General features: G+C 48.1%; 1 protein-coding gene across 1 annotated transcript; it reads left to right on the top strand.

Moving 5' to 3' along the window:
- The first annotated feature begins 7,057 nt into the window (after window positions 1-7,057).
- chrnb2 (cholinergic receptor, nicotinic, beta 2) lies at window positions 7,058-12,180 on the top strand. The gene is made up of 5 exons (XM_076153833.1): window positions 7,058-7,102; window positions 7,522-7,566; window positions 8,921-9,030; window positions 10,099-11,221; window positions 12,028-12,180. Exons 1-5 carry the CDS (start codon window positions 7,073-7,075, stop codon window positions 12,178-12,180), a joined length of 1,461 nt encoding a protein of 486 aa, XP_076009948.1. The 5' UTR covers window positions 7,058-7,072.
- Window positions 12,181-12,601: the final 421 nt, after the last annotated feature.

Here is a 12,601-nt window from a genome sequence, read left to right as displayed (position 1 = left end):
AATAACTTATTTTACTGTGACCGCAGCCTACTAACTGTGGTGCGTTCAGAGACCTTATTGTGTGGTATTTTATAACACTCCTGTATTGACTCACTCACACACACACACTCACTCACTCTTTCTCGCTGAGGAAATCAGTGTTTGGTAAGAAATTGAATCAGTGATTAATAATTTAGCTAAATATAGACTGCAGCTGTGCTTTGGGTATATAAATGCAGCCTAACGTTGTTTTCCTGAAACATGGCTGCTCATAGCTGACTGCATGAGTTGCTCAGAGCGATACATAGAGCAGCGTCAGGAGCCAAAGTCTTGCATGAGGTTATACTCCATCACATATAAAGGTTGGTATATGAGCACGGTAGGAGGAGTTATCATTCCAAAGAAAGAGAATACGATTCGATATGTTATCGTCTAAAGTGGGGGCCTGAGAGGGCATTAGTGCAGACCAATACACACACTCTCACCCACTTAACTCCCACTTGCTCTGTCTCTCTCTCTCTCTGTCTCTTACACACACATGCACACGCACACACGCATCCACACACTCATTAACATGGAGGTCCTGGATTGAGTGGGCAGGTTAATGAGAGGCACGTTCAGCTAAAACAACTTCTACATCCTGTCATCAAAGGACAAATGATGCGTCATCCAGCAGCAGAGGAAAAGCCTTCCTGCTGTTCAGATGGACAAATTGACTTTTGTCTTTATGGACGACTTCTAAAAGGATGAGTAGAGGAGCGTCGCAGGCTGTTTACATCTGCTGCTGCCTTGCTTTTGGAACAGAGGAGGTTTGTGTGTGTGTGTGTGTGTTACACTAGTGAAGTGGGTGTGACTGTTTAGGCGTACTTAACCTCAGTAAGCTGACTCTGATTCTGTGTTGATTCCTGCTCAGCACCGGCAGACACGCCAGAGCAGTAAACACATCAGGTCATTGGCTGAATTACGGCGGCCTTAATATTTTCAGCCAATCCATAGTAGTGACAGTTCAGAGGCCAGCTCGGTGCCTTGAAGCGTCGGGCTGTTTGTCACTGCCCGTGTAGCAGACATAACCACACACACACACTAAAACATCTCCGTGCACTCACACGCGTGCCTGGCCATCTGCCTGGAATTGACTAACCATTCGTCATCACCTATGGCGACAGCGTGTTCTTTCTTTCTTCATCGCATCCTTTCTTTACCTTTCTCAGAAGCTGTCTGTCCCTGTCACACACACACACACACACACACACACACACAGACAGGAAGAGAGTGTTGCACAATGCATTCTATCACAGACACACAGAGTGAGATCAAACACTTTGACCTGCATTAACCTGCTGCTTATCATTTTAACTGCCACGAGCGATTGTCATAGTAAAGTGGATTAGATCACCAGCACACACACACACATACACACACACACACACTCATCGCACAAACACACGCGCACCTGCACTTGGGTAAACATGATATATTTCAATAGTAGGCTAAAAGTTAGTTTAGTAGAAGATAAATGGTGCTATGTTCTTTATTTTTAAGCATGTAATAAAAGTAGCACATTTGACACCCATGAGCTCAGGTTAGGGGGACTCAATTACAAGTCTCAGAGATCCACTTACCAAATTTCCATGGTGTGAAAGTTCCAGGAACAGTGGATTGAGTGATATGTTTTTAAAAATAACACAAAAAGCTTTTATGCGACAATTGGGAATGTGATACTTTGTCGTCTAGCCAAGTCTTTAAACGCAGCGTTTTCACTTTCATGAGCTCCTAAAGGTTTGAACGCAATCTATCTGAAGCTACGAGCCAGTGAAAGACGACAGTGGTGTGAGCAATCTGAGCCTGCTGATGGTAGTGTTTGCTTTAGGTGGTTGATCATTTATGGGGTCAAACGGAGGGATATCAAGGAAAAAAGGAAAATGCTCCGAACATAAGCAGCTCCATAAGCAGCGGAGTGGTAATGAGTCATCGTCTCTTAAGAGAGCAAATCTAATTATCTTCATCCTCTGAGGCCATAAACACAGTATGCATAACATACAAAGACAAACATACACACACACACACACACACACACACACGCACAGGCATTTTGACAAAACGCTCATAACGTGATGTAATGTGTAATGTAATGTAAGATTTCGTATTTTAGAATGAACCTTTGTGAAGTAAGCAAGTGTACTTAGAAAGCACATGATGTGCTTCAACTTGGATTTGGACTAAACTGATGCATTTTTCAAACACACACACACACACACACACACTGGCTCAGGATGGCACTATAATGTTCATTACATTCACATCACATTCACAAGAACAAGTTGAGTTAAAGCTTCTCTCTCCTGCTGTGGATCATTTTAGCGCAAACACACAAAAGCACAAATCAGCTGAGGAAGGAGAATAAATGAGAATTGGGGGAAAAACGTCCAGCTTACCGAAGACGTTCACCTTTACACACACACAGACCAAATGCACTCACACACTATCAGCGCAAGGACATTTCTCCACCTGTCCTGGACGCTGCTGTGAGGATTTGGCCGTCCTGTTGTGTGAGGAGGACGTCTTCTTGTCATTTTACCCAGCAGGCCGTGCATAATAAACAGGTCTGTGGTGCAACAATCCCTTTGTTTTTACGGGTGTGTGCATGCACATTGGTCAGCAGCTTTCTGTGTGCGCAGAGAGAATATGAACTAATCATTTCCTTGGCAGAGCTACAGTTCAGAAAGTTCTTGCCCAGTCAGTTTATCCTGTCATCACTTTTCTGCATCCCTGCTCCAGCCTGCTGATCTCTGCAGATAACTTCACCACTGCTCTTCTCTACTCTCTCTCTAGTCTCTCACTTTGCCCCTTTTCTCTCACATTTCTCTCTTCCTTGGTACGTTGCATGACTCGGTACAAGTAAACGCCATCAGGTGGGCGGGGAGCGGCTGCGTCTGGGATTAGAAATGCAGAGCAGTCGTGCAGCGGAAAACCTGGAAGCTGCACGTGAGACCCTGGGAGATTCAGTGCTCCGGTGCGAGACATCTTTGTCTGTGTGTGTGTCTGTGTGTGTGTGTGTGTGTGCAGCAGTAATAAAGCAGAAGCAGAGGGAGAGCATGGAGGTCTAATAGAAACTTCAGCAGTAAAAGAGACGAGCCAGATAAGAGACATGAGGAAGATCATTTATTGTGTAAGATTCTTTAGTAAGGTAAGAGTAAACTGAACTCACACTGAGGGAACTTGGCACTTACAGTCTGCAGCTACATCACATGTTCAAAGACCTAATAGACCTTACATGCTCTTGTCATCAAACGGTAAAATCACACTTACATTTCTGTTCCTTAATTGACATTGTTTATTTAGCGCCAGACTCCTGTAAATGATGCATCGTTACCTGGTGTTTCTATTGTCTCTATTGTCTCTATTGTCTCTGTTGTCTCTGTTGTCTCTATTATCTCGTTCTATAGCTTGTAGATTTAGCATTTAGGTTCAAATGGTGTGTTTTATTGCTGCCTCTGAAATCTGCACTTTGTAGATAGAAAGCCATTTCGTCTTTCATTCAACAGCTGAGCACCTTAAGCTAGATTAATGTGTGTGTGTCTTTCCTCTTGTTGTTTCCTATTGTCCACACTGTTTCACATATCTAGTCTCTATCAGCTTTGCCCAGCTTCTGTACCATACCATCATAAAGAGTTTAACTATGGAAAACATTCTAACCAGATAACAAAATAATGTATATATATACTGTATATACATATATATCAATATATTGATATTGAATAATTGATATATTGATTTCTGTGGTTGAACTCAGCCACACAACATGCTGTAGTAACAATGGACTGAAGGTGACATAACTAAGTAAATAACTAAAAAACAATAAGGGATCAGTATAAGCTCCGCCCTCCTGTTCATTGGTTCAGGTTTGGTCTTGTGATTGATTGCCTGCCCATTTAATTTAAACACAACCACAACCTCAAGCCAAGTTGAATAGTTCCCCTTCCACAACCTCATAAATCATAAATCACACTTTAAAATGTTCCATCCTTACATTGGATTGGCGGAAACACAGTCTGGTGGCAAACTGTTGATAAGAATGTAAAGTAGACAGACATATAAAACGTGTCGCTTCATCATTATTAGTGATTACAGGAATACATTTGTTTATATTTCACCCATTGTTGATTCAGTTAACACACACACACACACACACACACACACACACACACACACACATACACACACACATACTCAGTTCCCTTGTTGCCCGTGGTTACATTAGGTCATGATAAAGCTTCTGCCCGCAGCTCGTCCACAGCAGGGCGGCTTGTTTTTAAGGTGCTTTGATATTTCTGCTGGGTGCTGGATCAATCTGGATATCACACCTCTGTGGGCACCTCAGAGCACGTTGGGTGTTGCCAGTGGATCGATGGATCTCTGTCTCATTGATCTGAAGATATTTCAGCATAAAAGGTCCCAGCTGCGGCCAAAAAGCCTCTTTGGCAAAGCGAAGAAGAAAGTGACCCCGTGTCTCCTTCAGCCTCCCCTCTGACTGAGCTGGAGAAAGTGAGCTCATCGCTGTAAGAGCTCCAATAGGTTCATTCCATTTAGCTCCAGCTTTGCCCTCATCGTCTTTATTCTGCCGTGACTCAATGTCATGACAGACACAACTATTATATTCTGTATCGACCAAAAGTCTTTCTGAGGGTCTTTGTCTTAATGAGATGTACGGTATAGAGAACATTGTGAATATGGCTCCCGCCTCGTCTGCCCTGTGCTGTGTCACTCGGATGTGTGTGTGTGGGTGCGTGTGTGTAACATCTCTAGCTCCAGGGTCTAATGGGGGAGCCATGCTGAAATATTCATAGTGTCACATTAAGTTTGCAATATTTTCACTGAAAAACAACGAAGGATACAACCTGAGCTCCCCGCAACATTACAACCACTCAGCTCGCCCTTTAGCCCCGACACGCCGCCGCATGCCAGCGCGACGTGTGAGCGACCGGATCGGCCCGTGTTTGGACATGTTAAGAGACGGGAGAGATGACGCCAGCAGACCCGAGCGTGGATGCTGAGAATAGATGTAAAGCATATGTGCTCGCATGCTGCATCCATTTCATTTCCTCTGAAAAATGAGCAACGACAGACGAATATGAATGAAAAAAGTCTGTTATCTGCATTTACTTTGGCTTAACCTGGTTGAGCTGAGCTAGACACAAACCGGCAGACCTGAAAACTGTAACACACACACTGAGGTTTGATTTTTTGGCAGAGAATTTGCCATAAATAAAAATAAAATAAACCCGGCTTTTTAAGAAATCCCATGTAAAAACCCCATGAAGCCTAAAGCAGCTGTAATCTGACACTGCAGCGCCTTATAAAGAGCAGAAATGGATGTCATGGATTTGTAGTTATCTCATGTATCAGTTTACATTTAACTTACTCACCCTAATGACCTCATCCAGCCTCATCCTGCAGTGCCTCAGGCGTCATCGCTCATATCGCTCCGGCAGCCCGTAATGCTTATTGGCCTCATGAATGTGAGCGTTATGGAAAGACACACACACACACACACACACACACACACACACACACACACACACACACACACACACACACACACGTATACAGATAACAAGTGAGGCAGCGGTCATGGGCAATAAATGACCAGAATGACCAGCTACAGGCTACGTGTTGACAAGATTTGTATTGATGATGTTGGATTTGCACAGTAAGAGGCAATAAGAGGACGGCGGCTGTCAGCGAAGGAGAGATGGAGATAACAGGAAGGAGGGGGAGCGGAGGTGGGGTGGGGAGAATATAGAAGCTGCTTCAGAGATATTGTAAAACAAAACCAGACGGAAGAGACGGGACAGAGGAAGGAAGGAAGGAAGGAAGGAGAGGGAGGTTTTTATTTAGAGGAATTGCGCTTTAAGGCAACAGGGCCTGATTAGAGACCTCATTGATCCAGAGACAGATGCTGCCGTTCCTGTTCAGTGAGCACAGCAGCGCTACAAGCAAATAGGGGAGGGGAGGGGAAGAGAGAGATCAAAGGAGAACTAGGTGGGAGGACACAGTGTCAGTGAACACACACACACACACACTCACATCATACTCTACACTGTGATAGGTTCAGACAAAGGGTGAGGAAGAGGGAAATCACAACACTTCACTTCACTTTTGAGGCCGTTAATGGGAAATAAAAGAGCATAATTGAGTTAATACCAAATGGACTCTGTGTTTATGCAGAGGAGGGAAAGGATGGAGCACAGGAGGAGAGAGCACATGCCAGAGGAGGCAGGAGAGGAAGAAAGGAAGGACGGAAAGAGGAGGAAGGGTGCTGAACGAGTTGTTTTCCTCTCCGTATCATGTCTCTCTGTCACGCCCCGGCCCTCCTGCGCTCGCTGTTATGACAGCTCTGCCCAAACCCGACCGCCTCGGAGATATGAGCGCGGTCGGCTTCTGACTGGGGGGTGTGGGGGGGGGCAACCGGGACAGGAGGGAAGGACGACGGGGGAGGGGGGGGGAGTGAGGATGGAGTGAAAATAGCCTTCAAGCTACAAAGGAGTCGCAGTCAGGGATAAGTGCAAGGCAGCAGAAGGGTAGGGATGAAGAGCAGGGACGAGAGAGAGAGAGAGAGAGAGAGAGAGAGAGAAGGAGAGAGAGAGAGAGAGAGAGAGGGAGCGGATAGAGATATCCAGACGGCTGCTTGACTCATTCTCCTGATGTCAGATCTTGTAAGAAGTGTGTATGAGGCGGTGCAGATGTGCTCCAGTTGGCAGTGATGAGTAATGCTGGGGCTCTGAGAGTTTGCATCCACAACACACACACACACACACACACACAACGCCAAATCACAAGAGGGAGACAGACAGACAGACATACAGACAGACACGCAGACAGGAAACAGCTGTGGCTTTACTGTCTTAAATAAAGTCGATAAAAAGCCGCCGACGATGATGATGATGATGATGATGGTTGAGGTGTTCTCGTTGCAGGCAGCCTCGGGGCCGACACAGAGGAGCGTTTGGTGGAGCATCTCCTGAACCCGGCGCACTATAACAAACTGATCCGCCCGGCGACCAACGGCTCAGAGTTGGTTACTGTGCAGCTGATGGTGTCACTGGCCCAACTCATCAGCGTGGTGAGTATGTGTGTGTGTGTGTGTGTGTGTGTGTGTGGGTGTGTGTGTGTGGGTGTGTGTGTGTGTGTGTATCTTTGAAAACTGCCCCAGACTTGCTGTTAATCAACAAGAGACAGCCGCTCCGTCACTTAATCTGTAAATTGCATTGATTTTCTCTCCTGCTAACATGATTTGTATTCAAGTCTTACCCTTATAGCAGAGAAATGAAGTCGTCTATCAATGTAAATCTTAGAAAATCCCGGATCGATGACGTAATCAATACATTCCTGGCCCGGTGTCGATCCATCCGCCGCATTTCTTTAAGAATCCATTGCGAGCGTTTGGAGACGTCCTGCGTCCTCACAACAGGCAAAGCAAGTCACAAAGACAGACAAGTGAGACGTCTGACTTCCTGTGTCTGATCTGTTCTTCCTCCGCAGCACGAGAGGGAGCAGGTGATGACCACCAACGTCTGGCTGACGCAGGTGAGACCTCTCCTTCTTCTTAACGTGACAATCATTCAACCGCGCAAAGAAAAAGGGAAGAAGGAACACACAGATATTGAAGATCACCGGTGTTCATATGTAGCACGCAGTGATTTGTGATTATATAATGAAATGCTGCACTGTGATACCAGCAGACTGAGGCGGATGAGCAACGGTGGAGTCACTGGAGGAGAAACATGCGTCTCTGCATCCCATATGTTTCACTGATCCAGGAGCTGCTCCAGTCTCATTCTGCCTCACACATCAAACACTGCATCAAACCTCAAACATCCTCAATCCCACTCAAGATAAAGTTTCGTGTTGAGAACCGACGAGGACACATCGCACACACACACACATGTATAAAGTAGTTCTGTGAGCGTATGAGACATTGACCCCTGGCTGAACTCGTATCCTGTTCTACCTGACAGGTTCTCTGTGTGCCGGCCTCCAGCTGGGGCCGCACACTGCAGCGCACACATTCCGTATACACAAACACACACGGCGCATCATCAGCATATGTGCTCGCTTTCCGAGAGCAGGTGTTGGAGCCCAAATTACAACGTGGACGCGTTATATTTCATCCCCAAATTTAGATCCATGGATGCATCCATACAGAAACACAACGAGCCAGATGACACATTTCTGAACAGCCCTGATATTTAATTTGCAGGGTGGCGTATTTTTATAGCGTGAAACAAATTGGATTCTGTATTTTGGATTAGAGTATTTATAGTTTAATGCCTTTCTCTTCCTTCACGTACACGTACACGTACACACACACACACACACACACACACACACACACACACACACACACACACACACACGCGCGCATACATGTATATTTACACCTGAGCAAGTTAGGATTGATGACATGTAACAGAGCGTAGAATAGCCATCAGCACAGCAAGGCCTCCTTTACTGCAGGGAAGCCGTGCAGCCAAGGACAGCTGTCCCCCGCCAAGACAAAGTGTAACGACCATAATGCATCACTGTTACTGCAGACGAATCAGCGCAGGCATTACAGCTCCGACGCGGCCGTAACGTGGAGCAGCCAGAGCAGGTTTTCATCGCAGGTCGGCGAAGTTTCACTGTGGCGATATCTGTGATTGACCTATATCATATAGAACAAGATAATGCCGGTCTCTTGCTGATTGGTTTGCGGGGAGTTGCGGTGAGTTGCGGTGCGTTTAAAAGCCCCGATCCGTGTCAGAGATGAGACGAGTGCTCCAAGTATGATGTAAGCTTAGAGGTCAGGCGGCACACGATGTTCCCGGAGTTTAACGTGGCTCGTGATGTCAGACGTGTGAGTTGGCGGTCGACTAAGCTTTGCCTCCTTGTTGTCCCTCAGGAGTGGCAGGACTACCGTCTGACTTGGGCCCCCGAAGAGTTCGATGGGATGTTGAAGGTCAGGCTGCCCTCTAAACACATCTGGCTACCTGACGTGGTGCTGTACAACAAGTGAGTCACAAAGCACTCACCTACACACACACACACACACACACACAGACATCCTCTCTACAGAAATTCACTCAAGCATCACGCAAACTCACGAATACATTTCTACACCGCATGTGTAGGAATATGTTCTCCGCTTACGGTGCATTATCAAACCTCAGGAGACGCTTCAGAGACGAAGGCATCTGCACCACACGCACACACACACACAGCAGGTGGAAGGAAGCATGCAGGGCTGTGTGTTGCACGTGAGCACTCGTCTCTCTCCTTGGTTTGGCTTTGTTTAAAACGTGTTTATGCGTCTCAGGTTTCATAACCTTGCCCGTCTCCACTCAGCCGCATCCCTTCGGTGTAAAGTTCTTCTCTTATTACGTTGCTGCATTCCTGCGTCTTGTGAAATGTTTAAGTTGAATCTAAGTGAATGCCCACAGTGGCAGTCTGAAGGTTGCACAGCACTTAATGTTGTGGAAACTGAGCGTATGCAAATGTGCATATCAAAGCGCGGTGATCTGTCTTCTCCTGTTTCCGTCCTTCGGCCTGTGCCTCACTAAAGATCCTTAAATGATCCTGTTACCCCAGGTCAACCTGTTTTCTTCTACGGCTCCTAATGTGCCACTTTAAATAGTGCTGCAGCTCCCATAATAAGCAGGGAAGAAGAAGAAAACAACGACTGTAACACGAAATACAGTTGTGACTTGATGCTGTCACTCAACAAGAGATTTGTTGGAAGGTCATTTTCAGACCCAGTCAAACTTGATACGCCTGCGTCATGACGTCATCCTGCTTTAACTCCGCGGCTCTCGTCTCACATCCAACTGAGGGTCTGAGACGAACAGCTTCCGCCAATCTGATCTTTGTTATCAGTCTAGAATTCGAGTCATTCAAGTCCCACTGATGCGCCTCACACACTGACCCATGACCTCAACATCATCAATACTGTATAGGTGTGTGTCTGTGTGGGAGTCTGCAGGATTGACACGTCTAGTCTCTCTTATACTGATGTTGATCTGTAGCTCACAGCTTTTCTCCTCTACTCTTTCCCTCCTCTTCCTCTTCCTCTTCCTCTCCCAGTGCTGACGGGGTGTATGAAGTGTCGTTCTATTCTAACGCGGTGGTTTCCTACGATGGCAGTATCTTCTGGTTACCTCCAGCCATCTACAAGTCAGCCTGCAAGATAGAGGTCAAGCACTTTCCTTTCGACCAGCAGAACTGCACCCTTCGCTTCCGCTCCTGGACCTACGACCGCACCGAGATCGATCTGGTTCTTCGCGCCGACGTGGCCAGCATGGACGACTTCACGCCCAGCGGGGAGTGGGACATCATCGCCCTGCCAGGCCGAAGAAACGAGAACCCAGGTGACCCCACCTACGTGGACATCACCTATGACTTCATCATCCGTAGGAAGCCTCTTTTCTACACCATCAACCTCATCATCCCGTGCGTGCTCATCACCTCGCTGGCCATCCTGGTCTTCTACCTTCCGTCTGACTGCGGAGAGAAGATGACGCTCTGTATCTCCGTGCTGCTGGCGCTCACTGTGTTCCTGCTGCTGATCTCCAAGATTGTTCCGCCTACTTCGCTAGACGTCCCTCTGGTGGGGAAGTACCTGATGTTCACCATGGTCCTGGTCACCTTCTCTATTGTCACCAGTGTGTGTGTGCTTAACGTGCACCACCGCTCTCCCACCACACACACCATGCCCCCTTGGGTTAAACTGGTTTTCCTCAACAAGCTCCCGGCCCTGCTCTTCATGCGCCAGCCCAGGAACAGCTGCGAGCGTCAGCGGCTACGCCAAAGGAGGAGAGCCCAGGAGCAGAGAGAAGGAGGGCGCAGCGGTGAGGCCGGGGCTCTGATGGTGGGCCTCGGGCTGGGCGGCGCCGGGGGAAACGGAGCGGGATCCTCCCCAGGAGTGTTTGGCAAGGAGGACAGCGACCCGTGCACCTGCTATGTGAACCGGGCGTCCGTCAAACAGTTTGGAGGGGATCTGGGGGGTGCAGGAGGGGGATCTGTGGATGGTCTCAACAGGCTGAGGGAAGGGAGCGCCGGGAACGTGCCCAGAGGGAAGCAGGCGGCGGCGGGAGGTCCTGCTCTGACTCAGGACCTGCTGTCACAAGCCTGTCCAGGCTTTGAGGAGGCTGTGGAGGGAGTTCGCTTCATTGCCAACCACATGAAGAGTGAAGACGACGATCAAAGCGTGAGTATTTTATTAACCCTCTAAGTCCTGCTGTATTTACACGTGTAAGCCGTCAGCACAGAGGCATCATGGAGCCTGTAGATGTGACAGACATTCAGCTCTGCCCCTGGAAACACATGGAGCACTGCAGCCCAGCCTGAGCAGAGGAGACGGAGGATCTGGCAGTGCAGTCTTAGTGCTCTGAATATTCAACACAGACATGTAATTATAGCAGCCGCATGACGTGAGCATAGAGGAAGAGGGTTGTCCCGGCACGGGAATATCAGAGTGGATACAGTAGAGAGCAGGGCGGCGTTTTTATCTCTCCTCCTCCTCCTCCTCCTCCTCGGGGCATGTTAGAGGAGCAGCCGTCTCTCCTGGAAGACCCTGACAAAAGGAATTAACCGTCCTTCTGTCGTCGGCGTAGCTACCAACGTGTCGCTATGCCGACTGCCCCAAAAGCCTCACATTCCTGGCACAGTTACTCATCGACCCTCCGCTTCCTCCCATCTTCATCATTGGCGGGGTTACGGTGTCAGCACACCCTCTGTCTCACTGTCTTCCATCATTACCGTGTCCCTCTGCTCTTCCTTGGCTCGTGTCGAACCTCATCAGAGCTGTGTGCCAGAATGATTCTCCGCTCGCATTAACCCTTCACCTCCATTAACCCTCAGCATAGGGAAAAGGCAGAAAGATAGAGAGACAAAGGAGAGAGAGAGGGGGGGGGAGAGAGAGAGAGAGAGAGAGAGAGATTGCGCCTGCATACATTTAGCTCTCCACCTCATCCTAAATCCTTTTTTTTTGCTCTGTCTCTTTCCCGTCCGCAGGTGAGCGAGGACTGGAAGTACGTCGCCATGGTGATAGACCGCCTCTTCCTTTGGATCTTTGTGTTTGTGTGCGTGTTCGGAACGTTGGGGATGTTCATGCAGCCGCTCTTCCAGAATTACACAGCCAAGACCATCACCAGCACGCCAGGCTGACCATCCGCAGGCCAACCACATGCTGACGGACAGCTGACCCCCACGCCCCCACGCCCCAACCAATCAGCACAGCAGGACCAGGCCAGTGGTGGTGGGAGTGGGAGTGTGGGGGGGTCGGTGAGGGGGGTTTGGGGGGAGGGGGGAGGGGATCTGGGTTTTATTGTGTCCATGGAACTAAAACCAGAACTGGAACTGAACCGCAATCACGCCCATGACCTTTATAATAATGTTTTTTGCTAAGAACTGTTTTTTCTTGTACGAAGAAAAAGGGGGAAAGACTCTCAGACTCTCATATCAGTTTTTTGTCTCGATGTTTGGTGGACTGACCTCCCCTCTCTGCTCTCCTCAGCCAGAGAGGATGATCTGATTTACTCCTTATACAAACTTGGGCCCGACATCCGACATTATCCACCCGACGCCG

Source organism: Genypterus blacodes, unplaced genomic scaffold (assembly GCF_046128005.1).
Source record: "Genypterus blacodes isolate CSIRO-AG114 ecotype Tasmania unplaced genomic scaffold, CSIRO-AGI_Gbla_v1 ptg000059l_1, whole genome shotgun sequence".
Classification (NCBI taxonomy): domain Eukaryota; kingdom Metazoa; phylum Chordata; class Actinopteri; order Ophidiiformes; family Ophidiidae; genus Genypterus; species Genypterus blacodes.
The sequence above is the reverse complement of the archived record's forward strand: the minus strand, read 5'-3'. Positions and strand labels throughout refer to the sequence as shown.

What these genes read in the sequence shown, in the direction of transcription:
- chrnb2 (XM_076153833.1), top strand. Translation starts at nt 7,073, where the DNA reads ATGGTGTCACTGGCCCAACTCATCAGCGTG. An exon ending in TGGCCCAACTCATCAGCGTG is followed by an intron (nt 7,103 to 7,521) that starts GTGAGTATGTGT and finishes CTTCCTCCGCAG; the next exon opens with CACGAGAGGGAGCAGGTGAT. An exon ending in CCAACGTCTGGCTGACGCAG is followed by an intron (nt 7,567 to 8,920) that starts GTGAGACCTCTC and finishes GTTGTCCCTCAG; the next exon opens with GAGTGGCAGGACTACCGTCT.